Raw genomic sequence first — 20,803 nt, 5'->3', positions numbered from 1 at the left:
ATTGTTTTGAAATTCAAATGGCATTAACATGCCTGTGTTTTAATTTCTGTAATAAATATGGCTATCAAGCCAGGATCTTGATGGTTTATTGTGGGTATGTTGTTTACATGAAGAAATCTGTGTTACAAGTTAAACAAAAATTCTAATAAACGATTATATTTTGAATTTAAATAGTTTTTGTTTTGCGCTTGCATAAATTTTACATTTGAATAGCCAAAATTACAAGTTTCAGTCACGATTAATCGCAATTAATTAAAAAAAAAAGTGTGATTAATTAGTTAATTTTTTTAATCAATTGACAGCACTACAATTTACACATTTACACAAGTAAACAAATAGACTTGATGGTCTAAAAATCTGCGAATTTCTGCACACACAGATTTCGTGTCGGCCTACCCATGGTGCATACCTTGCGTGTTGTTGTGCATTTATACTTCTACGTGCTGTTTGTGTTGCTCTGCAACAACACTTCTGGTTTTTATATTGCCCTGTGTCTAGTTTTATTGCTGGTGTTTTGTTTTTTCTGCACGCTACCTTAATGGACAAGTAGCTAAGACTCGCTCATTCAGAGGCGGGACCCAGCGAATGGGCAACAGCTTTAATCATAAGGTAAACACAAAACAAAAGTTTCCATCTAAAGTTACAAGTTACTTCACGGGACTCGACACTTGTAAAAACTTGCTCCATCAGGCTAGCAGCTCTCAGCACCACCTACACTCGTCACAGCTAGCAAATTGACAAATCACAGAGCTTGTGCTATGCGTCGTTGTGAGTGACGTGGTTACGTTTTTTTCAAGCGATGTGTCGGCATCAGCCACTGTGAGGGCTATGTGACCGCGCGAAGGCTGTGCTGGAGCTTGATGCAGAAGTATAAATCAGCCTTCAGTGTTACGAAGGTTCGTTTAATATTATCAAAATTTTATTACAGTTTATTTATAAAATGCTAATGTAGTACCTGCAGAAGTATCATTATTGTCAGTGGCATTTCTAGCTTGAATGGCATCCTGGGCGAAACACTCCATATGGTGCCCTCCACCACTTACCCTCTGTTTTTCTTGCTTACATCACTTTAAAAGTTGAACCAGATAATTTCACATAAATCTAAATATTCATTATGCTAAATTAAAGGTCTCAAGTTGGAAATGCATTCTCTACTTTTTTTCTGCCAGGGATCTTGAGCTTTAAAACATTGGTGACCGCTGGTTTAGAAGGAGCAGTCTGGTAATCTGCTGGTTGGTTTAATGCAGAATGGAAGATAACCACAATGCAACACTCATTTTTCTATTACCATGCTTAGTTTCCAAGAACTTCAAAGCTTTTCCACCAAACTGGTCAAAGGTCAAAAGAGCTTAGAGTCTTTGTATGTCATTGCTTGCAGTTGTATCAAGAGCTGCCAGTGGAAACCGGTTTAACAGGTAATTTCTATGAAGAATGTGGGGATGCCACAATGACACTCCGCTACAGCGATAGACTGAGTGTGCCAAACTGAAGACCTACATCACTACTGTTTGCACCACTAATACCAGTAGTTTAGTAGGTGTAGGATGGAGTTGCTTTGTCAAATGCTCTGAATTGTTACCTAGGACTTGCCAGTTAAACCTTATTCTGTGTGATTAAAAAAAGATTTTAATGTCAGTGGTGTATTGCATCAGAACAATGGACTGAAAGCATTCAAGGACTTAACCACAGCTGTCCTGGTCGTGCCTGTCTTTTGTTGGACACATGGTGGCTCTGTTGATTTTTTTAAATTTATTTAATTTCATTCAGCCTAAGGGCAATCAATGAAACTAAAATATACTGAGTTAGTGCAACTGGACTTTAATTTCTGTACTTGTCAATTAAAGGGTTAGTTCACCCAGAAATTAAAATGATCTTATTATTGACGCACCCTCATGTCAAACATCGTTATTTTTCACTTTGACTACTAGTACATTTTTGCTACATAAAATGTTATTTTAAATTGATAATTGAAACTAGATGTTAAAAATCACAACAGTGTCATTAGTAAAATGGAACAGATCTGATCCAAATCTGGCAACAAAACTGAAAGCATGTTTGTCTTGTTTAGATATGGTCTTTTTAAAATAGTGTTTGAATTTTGAGAAAATCTTTCTTTATGTCAATAGCAAAACTGAGTCCAATGGTGCTTGTAGTTATTCTTTAGTCTATTGTCTTTATATTTGTCCACACTGAGGCTGACGTGTTTAGGTTAACTGCTGCAGTAAAACCACAAGCCACTGCGCAGGTATAATGCTTGCACTCGTATAGACCTTTTTACTTGTACTTTGGTGAACGATAAGCTTGTGAAGCAATGTCATTTTTGCATTACTAATGCTTTATAAATTGAAAGAGAGTTGCTAATCTTCATAAATCAATTTGCTTGGTGTTACTCTTACCTTCACAGGTGTTCGAGTGCTTGTGGATGCCAGAGAAAAGCTGCATATCCCATGGGGAAACCCTTCAAACCAGAAACATGGAGACATCATGATGGCTTTTGACACACGGTCGACCATGGTGTCGCAAGGGATGATGGAGACGAAATTCTTCCTGCAGTACATGCCCTCAATCCGGGCCCTCTGGGCTGACAGCGGCATACAGAATGCATATGACCGGCGCAGAGAGTTTCAGCTGGTGAGTTTTCTGAGATCTATATTATCTGATATATAAAACGTTTTTTGAGTAAAATTGAGTATTAACAGGAAATGAGATTGTTGCAGTTGTTGTCTGTCACTGACGGCAAATGTCAACAGAAATGTTTGCCAATGTTTTGACAGTTTACATGGTGACCACATATCAGAATTTATTTATTTAATATTATTTTTTTTATTGTGCACAAGTTCTCAAAAGATCCATTATTTTCAGTTATGAGAGTTTTTTTTATGCTTATTTATTTATTATTTTTAATTATCTGACCATCATCTAATTACAGAAATTTCATTTTAATCTGCCACATTGCGACATGTAAAGAGATGTTTTCCCACTTAAAGAGTTTTTAAATGTTGTATTATGAAGGAGGGCTGTGAAATATGACAAAATATAGTCATTTAAACACAATCTCTCTATCTTGTTAATTTGCTCAAATTAATATAGGGCTTATTTTACCACTCTACTTTATTTCGCTTCAGAAATCTTAATCTAAAGAGGAAGCCTTTAACCTAATCACGCTGGCAGGTATGATGGTATAACCCAGTTCATTTTTTTTATGTTTCTAACTTCGTAGTCATTCACAAACACAGTAGTCAATCATGTTGGGTAAAGTGATCACCAACAGACTAATCTTGGGTGGGAATTCATGGAAAAACAGATATGGGACACCAGTTGAGTCTAAACTTTGGCTTGGTCTTAATAAAGAATAATAAAGCCAATGCACAGCTCTTTGATAAGGAGGTGGAACTCTCCTTCCTCTCTCCTTTGTGCTTGTGAATGCACTTTTTAACATATTGGAGTTCAGGTTGAAGTGACCTGCTATCCACTATAGAGAGTCTGTGGGTTGTTGACATTTGTAATGTTTTCTGGTGGACAAAACACTTGATGCTTTTAGACAATAGTCATTTTAGACCTCCAGCTGAAAGTTGTGTGAATTGCCTTGCGAAGTTGTGTATATGCGTCGCATCTGCTTCTGAGGACTTTACTGCCTTTTGGGTTATCAGAGGAAGATGGCAGATTACTATTCCTGCTTTACTATCCATATCAAATAAGTTTGGTTTTGTAATTTTAGATTTTCTCCAGTAAATCTCAAACTATCCATCGTAGCCCCTGACATAACAAGTGCCATCTTAGTGCACTTCAGACTTCTCTAAATGCTCTCAGTTCCTAATGCAGCACTTCCCTATTTTTAAAGTGTTGATTTCACCAGAGGTCTTTACACCCAGTAACAGATCAGTGTGATTGGTAGAGCTCACAAGAATGAAATGTTGCAGATATAGACTGATCCACGTGTCAGATGTTTCTCAGTATGTTTGATGAGGCCGGCTTGCCCGCTGTATTGCTGCCACCATCATTTTTGTTTAGTTATACAGATGGTGTAATTATGTTAGAGAAAGACACTACAGTATAGGGCTGGACAGTAATTCAATATAAATTGCAATAAGATTTTTTTTTTGATAACAGTAATATTTGTATGGACATTTTCAGTATTCCAATAGAAATTTTATCTTTTGTCTGCAAATGACCTTCACTTCTTAATCCTAGTTAAAGCAGCCTATTTGTTATTTCAGTTTAAAAATAATCAGTCTATGTTATAGTTTAAAGGTAAAGAAAAGGCAAGTGTATGCGTTTCATGTTTGTTTGATGGTGTATGTGTTTATTTTACATTTCTTGTTTGTATAAAGGCTAAGTACAAATACTGTAAAAGGTGAGCATTAATTTATTGTACAGTTATTATTTCTAAACTATTATATTGTTTTATAGGAGGTTTCATAAACTTGGTAAATTCGTTTTTGAGACTTTGAATAGATGTAATGGCAGTTTTTTTTTTTTTTTAGGCTTTTAAAGTATTATATTGTTGGCAAAATGATATTGTATGAACCGAAATGAAAAGATCTAATGTGATATAAATCATGACCATATCGTCCAGCCCTACTACAATATAATACTGAACATGTTTGTAATAAATTAGTGCTTCATTAAAAGTGTATTTTTGTGTGCCTGCTGAAAAGTCTTTCAGAGGGTGTGATAATAGCAAAGTAGTCATGTCAACATGCATCTCTGAGTGGATATGCAGATTTTTACTTTTTATTTTTTTGTCCAAAAACCTGTTACTGTTTTAGTATGGATGCTGAAATATGACCAAGCTATCAAGCCATGTTAAGAAAGCATTAAGACTGCAAAAAAAACTCCTCTCTGTTTCAAGTGTTAAGTTTTTTTTTGTTTGTTTTAATGTTCTTGGTGTTTTCAGGTTGATAAAACTATGCCAGTGTACCAAAGTGGTGGTGATTAATTATTATTTTTTTGTTTACATTCAAAAAAATGTTTTATGCACCAGTAAAACAGGGCTATTCTCTTTCACATATTGGTTATAATGTTATTTAAAATATCATATCACACATCGAATATCACATTATTTAGCATGCCACAACAATTTTCCTCAAAGTCCTAGTGACCATGCCACCCGGTGCAGCTGTATTATTGGCAGTTTTCAGTCATCACTGGGGTCCTGTGCACATTTAGCTTTTTTGGGGAATATAGGTGGTCTTTGACCATTTTCAGTGATCCTCTCTGCAGAGGCAAGTTGGGACTTAAGCAGTGCAGTGGATGCATGCTGGTTAGGACAAGAATCAACATGAAACTGAGTCGGTATACTCCAGCCCTGATCAATGGTGCTGATAACAGAGCAGATCTGCTCTTCACCAAGCTCACAAACCTCCATTTCCACTGAGCCAAGGCTGGTTGAGCTTAAATTCATCCATCACTACTGAAGTTTACATACAGCTCTTCTGTTAAGTAGACGGCCTCTTCTCTCAGCTCTGCTACAAGCTCTGGTGATTTTGCATTCTGCTTAAGTCGAAGCAACAAAACAAAACACTTTTGTGCCCTGTAATCCACAAACCACGTGTGTCGAGTGCAAAACATTATCAGGCTTCCTGCTTTCACAACTCTGTCCCCCCAGCCTCTGGGGGTTATGGTATGCACTCGACATGCAACAAAACAAAACTTGTTCTGGATTCCTGCTGCCAAGATCCCTGGCTCCTCCTCGCTCCACCCCTCCTCTTATTTCTCAGCATTGCATAATCCTAATCCATTGCTTTAGTCTTCACTGTTCTGCTCTCACAACCCCCATAAATGGCACTGTGGCTTGCCTTCTTTTGTTTGTCTTTTTAATGTCCAAATAGCAGCACACACTTTATAACTGCCAAATTCAGTTTGCTAAAGCATTATAAAGTTTGTTTATAGTATGTGAACGTCTGTTTGAGTCAGTGAGTTTCGTTTCAACTCCACTTACCAAAGGATTTATCTGATATAGGTGATTCTTGTGAGACCTTCTCCCTCCCTGCATCATGAGCAAATCTTCAGAACTGGTGGTCTCAGCTGCGGTTTCTGCAGGATCTGGGATGTCTGCCGATTTAAGCCACCGGAAGAGATGTTTTGATAGGACATATCTACCCAAGTGCCATCTGTGCTTGCCCCCACCCCAAAACACTGACTGCTGCGCTCTGCCATATACAAAAGTCAACATTTGAAGTAAATCAAATGTTTTTCAAAATTGTCCTAGGAATGGGTGCTGGTTAATTGTTTTAAGAGAACTTTGATGAAAGTTGATGATCCACTTTAAATGTTCACTACTGTGTATTAGGATGGGTACTTTGGTTTTAGGGGTCACAGTTTGATATGGGTTTGGTACAAGGAATATGCAACAAGTCCTCAGTGCTTGTTTTTTCTGTTTGTTTTGAACAGGCTAGTATTTCATTATAATCCACTACAGAGCTGAAAAGCTTCCTGTGAATTATATATATAATTATAACAACTTCTAAATCATTTAGAGACTGTATAAAAATTTCAAATGTTAAGCTCAACGCTCTCCGAAGAAAAACATAAAAATATTAGTTGCGTATTAAATGTAAATTTAATAATTTTTATTACTGAAATCTCTTTTAATGAAAATGCTAGCGTGGAAATGCACCAGCGGGTTTAACCGACAATTCGTGATCAATCACTGCTCTTTTGTGATTGTAAAGATGAGGGGCCACTCTGGCTCACAACATGGGACGATGTCAGTATGGCTGATAGATGTTTAGCCATGGCAGAAGCCACTGGAGCATGAGCTCAGAACGGCATTAAAATTGCTGGAGGAAGTAGAGCACCTAATGTTTTCATGGGAATTTTGGATGTGATATATAAACAAGCCTTCAAAATTCATCTCAAGTTAAAGGAATTTCAACTTTTACATGCAGCAGTGCTTATCAATATCAGTCTCAAAGCAGTGGACCAATCAGAACTCGTAGGCGGGGCATTATTGCACACTTCTGCTTACATCATGACAGTAATTACAAACGTTTTTTAAAAACATTCAGGAGCGCTGCTTCTCACTTTTTTTGATGCAAAGATGCATTCTGTGCTAATGGCTCCTGAAGTTGTTGCACTGCTGTGGTCTTTATCTTCACTTTTTCTTTTTCTATATACATTTTTATATATATATATATATATATATGTTTATTTATTTGTTTATTTATTTGTTTATTTATTTAAAATTCTGTAGTGCTCTTGATAAAATAGCATTGCTGGAGGGAGAGTGCTATCAGGCCTGTGGTCTCAGGCATACACGTCTTCCCCCTTTCCTTCATCCTAGCCTAAGATTAACAGGATCTAGATGAAGGATTGTGTGATCCATGAAGGAATGTTGAGCTGTGAATGAAATGATAAATCTTGTGCACTCCTGCAAATGTGAGGCCCTGGAAAAGAGATTTTATAACCCTCACATTTGCCCATTTTTTGCTTGTATGTATTACAGATAAACATTAGGCTGTTTTATTAATCACAATGTCTGCCAAATATCAAGCCTCCCATTGTCACTGACTTCTGTGTATGTTAATTAACTTTGTTAATTAACACTATTCCTTAAAGCTACTTGTTCATTATCAGCTATTTACTGTAAAATGTGGTCCTCGTTTGTTGAAAATTTCCAAATTAGGACTGAAACTGAGAATTTAAGTAAACTGAAATGATTAGAATAGTCTTATTTTTCTTATTTGCTTTATTTACAGATAATGACAATCCAAAAATTAATGTAAAGGAACCATCCACAATCATTAATAAATATAAATGTGTTGTGTTACCCCTGATTCACAATACATCTTTTTAGTTTATAAGCATACAGAAAAGAAGCTACTGGTGTGTGAAATATTCAATTTCCATATCATAAACATGTCATTTAATCTGCAAAATACATTATTAATATTTAGACATTTTGTAGAAGATTTAGTTATATACATTATTACTTTTTATTATAAGAACCGCCGCAGATATTGTGTGTGTGTGTATGTATACATTTAACCTATGAAATAGAGTAAACAACAGTGGGCTGAGCTTCAGGTGTTGCTGAGTTAACAGGACTTCCTTTTTAGCGTTGCCCTGAAACTGATATCCTGGCCTGCCTTGAGCATGTAGTTCCTTTATGCCCACACCCTTCATTGAAGATGAACAGCACAGTGTGGCTGTGGCTTCATGCCCAGCTAGAGGAGGGTTTCCAGGGGGTTTCTCATGACATAATCCCCTTCCTATTAAAAGCCACCTCAAAAGACCTGCCTGTACCTCTTGTAGACCTCAGCTAACCCCATGATGCTGACGTGTTTTCAAAGGGTATTTTAGGTTAGAAATGAAGACTTTGGCTTTCTCGACTGCACCCACAGAGTTTTGCTTTACAGCTTCATCTTGCACTGAGAAAGATGAGCATGATGCTGGGAACGGAGCGGAACAGACCCCCTTCCTGCAGTCCTGTCAGCTTGCCAAACTGTTGAAATTGCAAGAGGCTAATTGGTCCGTTATACATCCAAGTGTCACGGAACATTAACTCAAGGCCTGTTGCTGTTTCCTGGGCAGCTTATTCCTGTTACTCAAGATTTTCATTTTCCAAACCAGAGCATGCCTTGGTGTGTTCTTTCGAAGTTAGGCTTGTCCGTTTTCTAGTGTCTCGTGTTGGTTAATGGTGTGCGCACAGCACTGAGAGCAGCTGTTGCGAATGCAGGACTAAAGCAGGAGGTGGTGTTTGTCCAGTCCTACTACTGAGTCACTAGTATGATCTCTCAGAAATGCTGAGTTCTCCCAATGGCGAAAATAAGATGCTATTTAGTTTTGGGAAGCTGTCTGTCTATGATTACTGATATCCTGTCAGAGGCTTTTCATGACTCACTTCCGTCAGTTCTCATGTTAACGAGGCCCTCATTTCTTTAAGTGCTTACCTCTACACTTTTTGCATGCCAGGTTTATTTGAGAACGTTTCACTGTAATAACCCTATGTATGCGAGCACAATCTTTGCTGGAGTGTACAGGCCCAGATACATCTAATTATGAAACGTGGGATCTGAATTGATTATAATTGCGTTTCTTTTTACTGTGCCTTGATGAACTGACCTATTCTCTCTGTTGTTTGTCGTACTTACAGGGTGAATCTGTGAAGTATTTCTTGGACAACTTGGACAAACTCGGAACACCGGTAAGCATGTTATCATTCTGTCTCTGCTGGGGTTTCTTGCCTCACATATTCTTCTGAGACTTAATAGTTATGGTTAGTAGCATTTCTAAATCCACTCTTTGGGGGATAAACAACATTTTAAAATGTTATTCATCCAAAATGTACTTTACTGCAAGTGTATACTTAAAATTAGCATTTTTTATTCAGATAAGAGGTCATGCAGTCTTCTGTTACCCACATGGTATAAATTTGCAGGTCAGAGTTCAACAAGTTAGAGTTTTGTTAGGCACACATTCCATGTGTAGGTCTGGAAATTGATGAGATAAAGATTGTCCATGACAGTGATCTCATTGATGCATGTTTATTGTAGTTTTAGAATTGTTGGATATTGTCTTTTGCTTGGTGTTGAAGGGATGGTTTACCCCAAAACAATGATTGTAATATTTCACTGGCCTTGATATTGGTCCAAATTTGACTTGCCTATCATCAAACACCTTTGAAGCACAAAACAGTACATTTTTATAAAGATTTCTCATCATTTCTCATGAGAAACCCTATAAAGAAAAACTATATCTGCACTCTTGAGACTGATGTGTTCCATTTTAAAATATGAATAAAGGGAGAGTTGTCATGTTTTACTCACCCTTAGGCCTGGACGATATGTCAAAAATGCAATCTTGATTAATTATTTTCCATATGGAACGATAACGATATATATTTCAATATCAGGTTGTTAATGCTTCAGATTTAAAAGAGCTTCCCAACAATGACTGAAGCCACAAATTAGAGAGTCCAATAATAGCATAACTTATTTTCGGTGGCCAATAATTTTTGGCGTCCAAAAATTCAGAGCATCTCTAATATCAACACACTTCTAGATTCCCCTTGTCGCACATTTCTGTTGTGTGATTGGCTCTTAGATCAATGTAGAGTGGTCCAGAGCTTAGCGATGTTATTGACATAAATTTGATCACGATTCGATATAATATTGTTTAGCGGCTCAGCCCTACTCACCCTCCACTTGTTTTAAACACAAAAGATGATATTTAGATACTTTTTTCTGCTTTGAAAGTCAGTGGCTACCTCTTTCCAAAATTGTTCAAGATATCTTGTGCTCATTATAGAAAAAAACCCATAAGGTATTGATCAACTTGAGGGTTAGCAAATGTTTTCATTTTTGACCAAGTCATTTTTAATGAAGTACTGACACCACTGAAAAGTTTCTATTATAATCACAGACTCAGATCACACATAAATAAATAATTTTATACAGTAACAATGATTCATTCCAGAAGAGCAGGAGTGAAGGAAAATACTGGCAAAATCTGAAGATGATGTGAGAGACAAATGCCTGTCTGTTAGTTCCCAATGCTGTAGGGCATGACGGGGTGTCCCTGCTCATCAGCCAGTACACACGGAGAGAGAAGTGAAACTGGCTCTGCTGACATAAAAGGTCACGTGTGTCAACCCGTTCCCATAATACTTCCTAAAGCGACTTTTCCATTGAGTAGTTTCCTCTTGAAATCTCTGGTTTTAACATATACGTTATTTATAAGCATGAAGTTTAAGAAGTGTTATGATTAAAGACGACCATAAGAAAATTCCTCATCAGATTCCTCATCGTTTTCTTACTCAGATGATCCAAGTGCAGACACTCATGATGATGAATATCATAATGTAATAAAGATGTCTTAATACCACTTTAAAAGTAAAGCATTTTCTGTTCTAGATTTGGAAAAGTCAATGTAATGTGCAACTATAGACCCCTCCCAACAAGACGAACTTACAAAAAGCAGTTTTATGCAAAGTATCATAATACATTGTTCAATGCAGAGCGGCACAATGGATGAAGCACTTGAAGCATCATTTGAGATAGTGTGCAACTCTCCAGTATCTGCTGCCACTTTGAAAACATAGTAGCTCAAAGGGAAGACATCAATGCGTTTTATATCTGTGTAACACCATTGAACCTTTTTTCTTTTGAATTTCAGATCATTTGTGGGTGAAGAGCAGTAATAACCAGTGGTGTAGTCCTAAAAAAAAAAAAAGGTGGTTTACTATTACCACACAAATCCAAATTTTAAAAGCATAGGCAAAGAAACGATGAATGTCAATGTTTCTTTGATTCATTAACTATATATATATATATATATATATATATATATATATATATATATATATATATATATATATATATATATATATATATATATATATATATATATATATACATACACATTCAGCTGATTTGTTGTGATCTTCGAAAAACTAAAAACTCACGAATTATTCTCACAGTTGCTGCAATCGTCAGGGGCAGAGAATGGCGCAAGTTAAACAAAACTGCACCAACTGCAACAAATTGAAATGAGACTTAAAAAACATTTGGTATACCGTTAAAGGAGACGTGAATACACATAAATTAGGGACGTTTAATCACCAAAACAAGTGAGTATACCGAGGGTATGATCCTCAGAAGTCGTAATACCCAAACAGCTTGTGGAAAAAATAGGCATACTGAGTATACGTGAGTATAGCAAGGACTTCACCACTGGTAATAACGCTCTACTTCAGGTTTGCGATGTTACAGACACAGAGTAAAATGTAACATGATTTAGAAACCGCAACAAACTATTGCAAGTCTAAATAAAGTAATTTATTGCAATACTAAATGCATTTCTCCACTGATCATTTAAAACAATAGAAACAAGTCATCTTGGTGACAGTTTTGTCCAGTTGACCATCATAATCGAACACGGCACGCGGATCGAATTGTGAATTAATGGAGAATGTTTGACGACCACAGAGGAGAGAAGCATTGACGTGACCTTGAATTTAATCTCTTTCTGTAGTTCACATTAAACTATCAAGTGAAAAATTGTGAATATAGTGCATGGAAACTTTCAAGTGCCATATAACATCTTCATGGCTTTGTTGGGCTTATATATTCCACAGAATAGTACATGTGCAATATCGGATTTGGATCAGTCCCAGTTGACCGATGACAGATGAAAATGTGGTGTTGAAGCTGATACCGCATTTAAATTAAATATACAAGTGGATGCTGCACACTGGTCGTGGAGACACCCCCGCTCATGATTGTGAAGCACTTTGGGTGTATGGCCATACACAATAAATACGCTATTGAAATACACATTACATTACATATATTAGAAAAATCTGGCATTGTGATGTTTTGTTTTGCAGCAATATCTATTGCGATATGGGTTAATAGGTTAAATAGCACCTTTTTGGTAAGAATTCACGTACAGAAATTGAATAATTAAATGTAAAATATCACTGCATGGACTTCATTGTATAAATAATTCACTCACTTATTTAGTGCCTGTTTTATCAGGGGTCGCCTCAGCAGAATGAACTGCCAATGAATAATTCCATAAAATAATATGTATTAAAGTTGCAAATATACACTTGCTTGTGCCTGAATGCTTTTAAACTCTCTCACAGGCCCTAAAACATGGAGTTTTACAGTTTTTTCTTCATGATGGTAAAAAGATCTCAATGATCTCATGTTCTGAAATTTCATTGCAAATTCTCTGATGTGACTATTGCAAATGCACGTATTGAGATAACGGTGCTGAAACGATATATTGTGCAGCCCTTATATATAATGGTCCATATTCATCTGGACTATATATGCAAAGCTAGCTGACAGCTTATTGGGGACCTTGCATCTCCGCTGAACACATCAATGTGCTTCAAAGCATCTGTGTCTGATGCACAAGAGCCCAGTTCAGTTCCTTTGCATCACGTGACTCGCCGCCTGCCACTCGTTCTCTCTCTCTCTCAGTACTAAACGGATGTTTGCGGTTTCATGCTCTTTCTAGATGCTGCTGACTGCAGTAAATGTGACGATTAGTATCAGAGCTTCAGCTCCAGACAACTCCGTTATAGGACAAAGGATCAGATAACCTGTTTTAAAAACTCTCATCCTGTTAAAAGCACTGATGCCACGTCAGTAAAAGAGCCTCAAAAGAAGCAGTTCATCAAGTTCCCCATATATCTGACTTTCTGTATTACGCTCATTGACGTCACTCTGTCGTTCGGCCTGGGTTCCTGTGTCTGCCGCTCTGACTTTCGTTGCAAGAAAGAGGAAGTGGAGTTGAATGTGTGCTGGTCTGAGCGTCATGCCTTAGATTGGTGGGTTTTTTTTTTTTCTTTTTTCCCCTCCACAAGTGAACGGCTATTCAGACACGTCACAGCAATGTGGACCCACTTCAGCAATCACTGCATCGACAAACAGGAAGAGGAAATACTGCATGCTTTCGAGTGTGCTCAGAGAGGGAAATGGCCACTTGACTCTGTTGGAAAGTATGTGTTTATTATTTTCCCAGTTTACATTCTTGTCTCGACTGAGGTAGTGTCAGTTGTATTTGGGGAGAGACAGACCTCACTGGCACAGAGGAGATGAGGAAGAAGGGTTTCCTCAGGCATGTGAAATTCAAAATACAGGCACACAGAGTATGTGACGGGGAGAGATGTGTCTAAACATTTGTTTGACTCTTAATCTCCTAATGGAAGAAGTGATTTGTCAATTCTTTTTATATGTTTAAGCAAAATAAAAAACAACTCAACCTCTGTTTACAGCGTTACAACCAGCTCAAAATTCTAACATAAGAAAAATAATGCGGACCAGGTAGATTGAAAAGAGAAATGATTTATTACAAAAAGGCATAATTAACAAAACTATTTAAAGCAATCAAGTCAGTATAAATGGAAGTCAGTAGTGAAAAGCATGCGCATGGTAGTGAACTGAGCTCATGATCGAAAATAATCAAAACGACTGGCAGGGATGTCCGGCTAATCAAACTACCCTCTCATGTCAAATGTTGGACTGTTCAAAGGCACCACATAATGGGTCTCAGGTGAGATGACCCACCCACAAATCAGCAGCCATGCAGGATCTGCAAATCACACACCCCCCCCCCCCCCCCACAAACATTAGTTTAGCACTGTAATGTTTAGTACCTGCTAACAAAATTATCTGGGATGGAAAAAAGTGTGTAAAGTTGTAGTTTGGCATACCGGATCCTGAAAGCATTTAAGTATAGGAAAAGACATAACAAAACCACCACCAAACAAGAAAGTTTCTCACCCACTCAAACGGTCACGTCAAACAGAATGAACATCTGTCGCATGCTGATATTTGCTTCAGCTCTTCAATGTTGACAGTCTCTCAATGACATTGAGGGAAACTCCATTTGATTAAATTATAAATGTCTGGCAACAAAAATGTGGGATGCATCAAAATACTTATGGTTATTGGAAATATTAATGTTTAAAAAATATGAATAACTTTTCTTAAATTGTATATGCTCTTTGTAAATATAAAATAACTTTTGTAAATGATTTGATTTAACATCAAGATGGGATGTTTTTTTTTTTCTTTTCATCTACTCATGTGAATGAGGCAAATGTTTAATTTGGGTATGAAGGCAAGTAGTGCTGCACAATATTGGAAAAATCTAACATTGCAATGTTTTTTTTATTCTGCGATTTTTATATATTTCGATATGAATACAATTTCACTGAGTTGAATAAATGTTTGTAAAGAATTGATCATTTTAGATTGATTTGGGTGATTCTGTAGGGGAATACATAAAATAAAAAAACAATCTGCAAGCAGAGATGAATTCAATAAAGAGAAATATGCTAATTAAATAAACAGTGTTTCATTGTTTTCTGAAGAGTTGAAATGTAGTCAGGTATACAATAATTGAATAATCAAATATAAATACTGCAGTCTTCATTTTTACACAATTCAATAAAATTAACTTTTATTAATTTTTCAAAGTTACAAACGGTACATTTTCTTATTCCTGAATGCTTTTAAAGCCTTCACACAGTCACAGGCCTCAAAACACTTTTAAATGATCAATTATAATCCAGACTCAGCATTGGGTATGTTCTCGCTGTGACTATTGTGAATTATCACAGTTCAACATCAATGCTGAAATGATAAATTGTACAGCCCTAAAGGCAAGTGTTCTTGATAATATCATCCTGTCTGGAATTTCAGAAATGCATCTTGAGTCTAATGCACAAGCACTGAGGTTTTTTTTTTTTTTTTTTCTTTTAACATTTACTAGGGTATAGAGTTTCATCTAATGCATTTTATGTGCATTTCGCTAACTCACGCTATTGCTCAGTGGTCTGGTCTGGATTCACCTTTTCACTAATGCTGCCCCCCCACCCCCGACTCTGGTATGCTAGCAATGTGGAGAATGAGTCATGAGCTGGCCGTCACTGTTGTTTTTTTCCCTCTTTTGTCCTGTCCCCGCAGTTTAAGTTTTAGATCATCAGAAAAGTTTATTAAAAAAAAAAAGCAGACAGACCTGGTAATAGCACGTTTACAGTGTGCAAAGCTTTTGGTCTTTTATAACGCAGCAATAAGCACCAATTTCCCCTGAGAAAAGATGCCTGATTAATTGAGTTGTTAATAAAGAAGTTGGTTAACTGCTGTAAATGCTTAATAGTAATCCTAAGACTGGAAACAATGCGCAACTTCTGCCTGTTTTTTTGGGCAGTTGAAGTTGACGGATTTGTGTTTACAAAAAAATCTAATTAAATACAATTACCCATTCATTATAACCCTGTAAAGCTTTGGGGGTCTATGATGCCCAGTGTTTTAAATTCTATTCAAATTGTTCAAAGTAGTGTTAGTCTTCTCTAGCTTATTTTAATTTCACATGACTTGCCTTAATCTTATCTCAACCACCACCTGTGAGTCTCATTCCACCACATGTCAGTATTTGTGACTGATTCACGTATCTGTTTAAGACCCCCCAGCTTTATTCAGAAGCTTTACACAGCTGCAATATCTGTTTGATTCCTAAATAGAGCTTTGAATCTTGGGTTTTGTCCCCTTACATCATCTCTGATAAATAAGTAATGGAGCCTCTGTCTCTCTACAGGACTACTTGCCAACACAGCAAGACATCCTGCTGGCACGTAAGCCCACCAAAGGCATTCATGAGTACGACTTTGAGATCAAAAACGTGCCCTTCAAGATGGTGGATGTTGGTGGGCAGAGGTCGGAGCGCCGCCGGTGGTTTGAGTGCTTCGACAGCGTCACTTCCATCCTCTTCCTGGTCTCATCCAGCGAGTACGACCAGGTGCTGATGGAGGACCGGCAGACCAACCGTCTCATGGAGTCACTCAACATCTTCGAGACCATAGTCAACAACCGCGTCTTCAGCAACGTTTCCATCATCCTGTTCCTCAACAAGACGGACTTGCTGGAGGAAAAGGTCAGAACGGTGGCCATCAAGGACTATTTCGCCGAGTTCACAGGGGATCCGTATAGCCTGCAGGATGTGCAAAACTTCCTGGTGGAGTGTTTCCGAAACAAACGCCGAGACCAACAGCAGAAGCCCCTCTACCACCACTTCACCACTGCCATTAACACGGAGAACATTCGCCTGGTCTTCCGTGACGTCAAGGACACCATCTTGCACGACAACCTCAAACAGCTCATGCTGCAGTGATACCGGTCCAACCCTTTCCTTTCAGATCTCTCTAAAATAACCCTCTTCTGCTCTGATGTTTGTACTCCACACAGTAACCTTTTTGAATAGCTCTGACGTGCTTTCGTGCGAGGAAGAAGAAGGCCTAGCCTTGCGCTCTGTCATGAGCATGGGACGGCAGGTAGTTTTTCTCTTAAAGAGCAGGTCTACAGAAGAGAGTGCATTCGTCCACTCACACATGAGTGCCCTGCCAGAGAAGCTGTACATGTCATTGAGCGCCACCCTCTGCCTGAAGGTGCCAAACGCTCCCTCGAAAAGAGGACAAAAGCAGGAATAGATCCTAGCATCTGATACCTTTGAGCCTTGTATTACTGACCAAATAGCAAGATGAGATGCAAATGCTGTTTTAACCTTTTAACAGGAACCATGTTCTGAGCCTTTCTGTCCATGTCCTACCTGGCCTTAATTTTTACCCCTCGGTTTGATTGGTGTTTTTAACCTGTAGATGTCTAATCATTTGTACAAAATTTTCGGATTCAGTTGTTGTTTTTTATATAAATATATATATATATAGATATGAATATATTTACCAACAAACTTAAGTTATGTTTCAGAACGTTTACACTCTGATTTTTCCTCTGCTGATGGATAACGCTCACGATTCATACCACTTGATGACAAACTGAACTTCTACTGTGGTTAGCCATGCTAGGCGAGCTGATAGATCCAGTGTGTATACGGCATAAACTCAGGGCTGAACGTAGACCACTTTAGCGTAACTCTTCAGGCGCCGTCGAGAACATCCACTAACTGTAGCTCTCCATCAGTGGCTGGAAATCCAACTTCCTTGCTGGCCTGCAGATGTCCTTCTCTGCCTTACCCTAGCGAGAGTCTGGAAGAACCTCTTCCTCCATCAGGGAACAAAATACGGTGTTTTTTATTTATTTGCTTTGTTTTAAATCTTTTTTAAATCCACAAACCAAACTATTCAGACTCCTCAGTTAGACCCCACAAACAAAAGCGCCTGTATTCACAAGTGCCACGTGTTTAAGGTACCAATAATTCGAGCAAAGGGATAGATCTTACTGTGTGAACCTTATGGTTCCCTCAAAGGTTGTGTATAGCTACTTTGTATAGTGCCATTTCTGCCCTCAATACTACTGTTGAAGTAAGTATTTTTGTGTAAATAATCTCTAACCCATATGTAACCTACACTGAAATGTATAGCTTTTTCTTTTTTGTCCACTGTGCACCCTCAAATCCAGAGATACTGACTCCCTGCCCTCAACTCTTGCTCTTGTGCAGTTTTTTTGGGGCTGGTTGGCGCTGAATGGTGCCCTGTATACATCGTCTGCACATTCAGATGTGCGCTCTTTGTCTGGCATCGTGTTTTGCCTTACGCCCCTGGCTGAAGTCCCAGGAGGCTCGTGAATAGCAAGTATTACGTCTTTGCACTGCACTGAGTGTCCTGTGTCTCCTAGTGCCATTTACTGCCAGCAAAGACGCGTCTTGGCATTCGACTTTGACTGCACAGGTTTTTTTTACTGATTTGTAGCATCGTTTGAAATACTAAGAGTGTCCGCCTCTAGTATTTGCTGCCTTATTTGGCAAGCGAAGTCTTAAAATGTTGTATTATATGCCTTCCAGATCTTTTTAAACAAGTGTTACGTACTTACCGAAGTGGCAAACATCCGTCTACAGCTTCTGCCAACCCAAGTGCTTGTGCTAATGATGTCACTGGCCGTCAGCACGGTGCAAAAAGCCACCATTACTGTCATCACACACACACACACACACACTCTCCACCCCAATGCCTCTGTTTGACGCTTTGGTTTCTGTCGCGCTTCTTACAGTTGACCTGTTTAAAGGAAGGCTGCTGCAGGTCGATACTACTCCAGCTGTATATCTATAAGATCAGCGTCATCTTTGTCGTGATTGACCTTCGTTTTCTCTGCTCTTCCTGTAAGGATTCCTGATGATGGTTCTTACTGTAGCTTTCTCCACAATGTGATTCTGATCAGAGGTGGTTGATTTTTGACGATTTTTGCCCAAATAATCTAATGGAGTATTGATTTATGCAAGTCGGGAATGTTGCCTGTCACTGATCTGCTAGTGCCTCCAGTTTGATGCCTCAGACATTTCTGGTCCTTTTTTTTTTTTTGTTTTTTACTTAGACTTTTGAATTTTGATTAATGCGGATGCTTGTGAGTCCTCATATCATAGTAATTCAGACTAAAGATTTTGAGATTCTTGTGTGCTCCGTGTTGGAAATTAGATCTGCTCTCATTGTACAGTCTAACCTATGCTTCTTCAGTCTTCATCATTGGCTCAATAAAATCATTTTTGCAAAAACTGCCATTTAGATTCTGTTGGTGTCTTGTGGGTTGGAATAGCTGTTTAAGCAATACTGCAGCTTGTTTTAATTTTTACAATGACTATACAAGTTTACTTGAGTGCAATTCCACATTGTAAACACTAGGTTGTAGTGTTGCACCAAAAGAGTTTCAATTGATTTTTTATCTTATTTATTTACATGACTTGACAACAACATCAAAATTACATAATTAATGCGATATTAATTATAGGTGTACTTAATCAAAACATATTTGTTTTATTTGTAATTAATTTCTTTTCAGAATATAATCATCATTATAAAAATGAAAATGGACTAATGTGAAACTTCACAGGTCAGTGCTATTGATTTGTATCATTTTACAATTAAATAACATGCAGTTTGGAGCAGTCAAGTATTAAAGGGATAGTTCACCCAAAAATCATTCATTTTTTTAAACCTGTTTATGTTTCATTCTTCTGTTGAACAGAAAAGAGGATATTTTGAAAAATGCTGGAAACCTGAGGTCTTTGACTTTTATAGTATTTGTTATTCCTACTATAGAAGTCAATGGTCCGCTTGAGGGTGTGTAAATAGTAAGTACATTTGGATTTTTTGGTTTACTATCCCTATGGTGGTAAAGTCAGCAGCCATTGGCAGGTGTGGCAAGATGTTAGTTTTGAGCCCTGTTTGTACATAAGTGTCTTAAATAGCATCTATTTTGTGACCAGTATAGCCAAGTACAGCATCAAAAAAATAGTTTAGTGACTATAATCTACACTGCCTGACAAAAGTCTTGTCGTCGATCCCAGTTGTTAGAGCCACAAATGGTAACTTGACTTCTCGTTGGATCATTTGGAAAAGTGGCAGGTTGATTTTTCTGATAAATCATCTGTTGACCTGCATCCCAATCATCAGAAGACTTACTGGAACCCGCATGGACTCAAGATTCTCACAGAAGTCTGTCAAGTTTAGTGAAGGAAAAATCATGGTTTGGGGTTACATTCAGTATGAGGACGTGTGAGAAATCTGCAGAGTGGATGGAAACATCAACAGTCTGAGGTATCAAGACATTTGTGCTGCCCATTACATTACAAACCACAGGAGAAGGCAAATTCTTCAGCAGGATAGCACTCCTTCTCATACTTCAGCCTCCACATCAAAGTTCCTGAAAGCAAAGTAGGTCAAGGTGCTCCAGGATTGGCCAGCCCAGACACCAAACATGAACATTATAAAGCATGTCTGGGAAAGATAGAGGAGGCATTGAAGATGAATCCAAAGAATCTCGATGAACTCTGGGAGTCCTGCAAGAATGCTTTCTTTGCCGTTCCAGATGACTTTATTAATAAGTTAGTTGAGTCATTCAGAGATGAAAAGATGCAGTCCTCCAAGCTCATGGGAGTCATAAACAATATTAATTCTTTTTCCACTGCACCATGACTTTATATTCTATACTGTACATTATTACTGTTTAGTCACAAGACTTTTGTCTAAGCAAAGTCAGACCTTACTGTCCTAATTGAATATTTAAAAATCAAGACATCATATTTTATTTTGGTAACAGAAGTGTAATCTTTGCCTTTCATATAAGCCACTTCTGATACCAAATGATCAACTAGAAGTCAAGTTATTTGATGTTCCTAAAACTTGGATAGGCGACAAGACTTTTGTTAGGTAATGTAGTCCTAAACTGAGCTTGTTATCAAGATAAGATAAGGTCTCTTTCCACCACTCACTTCACTGCACCACACAAAACACTAGACTGCAGAGAGTGAGGGAGAGGCTTCTGTTCTCCTGATGACTCAGCATTACTCCTCAGTCACATGACGTCAATAAACAGAAATCAAGAGGACAACTCGG

General features: G+C 37.9%; 1 protein-coding gene across 1 annotated transcript in view; it reads left to right on the top strand.

Annotated features, from left to right (window-relative positions):
• Positions 1-18,963, top strand: part of gna13b (guanine nucleotide binding protein (G protein), alpha 13b) — a 35,380-nt gene extending 16,417 nt beyond the window's left edge. Inside the window, exons 2-4 of the mRNA XM_056453873.1 lie at positions 2,405-2,631; positions 9,098-9,148; positions 16,060-18,963. Of these exons, the coding sequence (XP_056309848.1) occupies positions 2,405-2,631; positions 9,098-9,148; positions 16,060-16,632 (851 nt within the window). The 3' untranslated portion in view covers positions 16,633-18,963. The remainder of the gene's footprint in view (positions 1-2,404; positions 2,632-9,097; positions 9,149-16,059) is intronic.
• Positions 18,964-20,803: the final 1,840 nt, after the last annotated feature.

This window comes from Danio aesculapii, chromosome 3, assembly GCF_903798145.1.
Source record: "Danio aesculapii chromosome 3, fDanAes4.1, whole genome shotgun sequence".
In the NCBI taxonomy this organism is placed as follows: Eukaryota; Metazoa; Chordata; class Actinopteri; order Cypriniformes; family Danionidae; genus Danio; species Danio aesculapii.
This window is presented reverse-complemented; position numbering and strand designations above follow the sequence as displayed.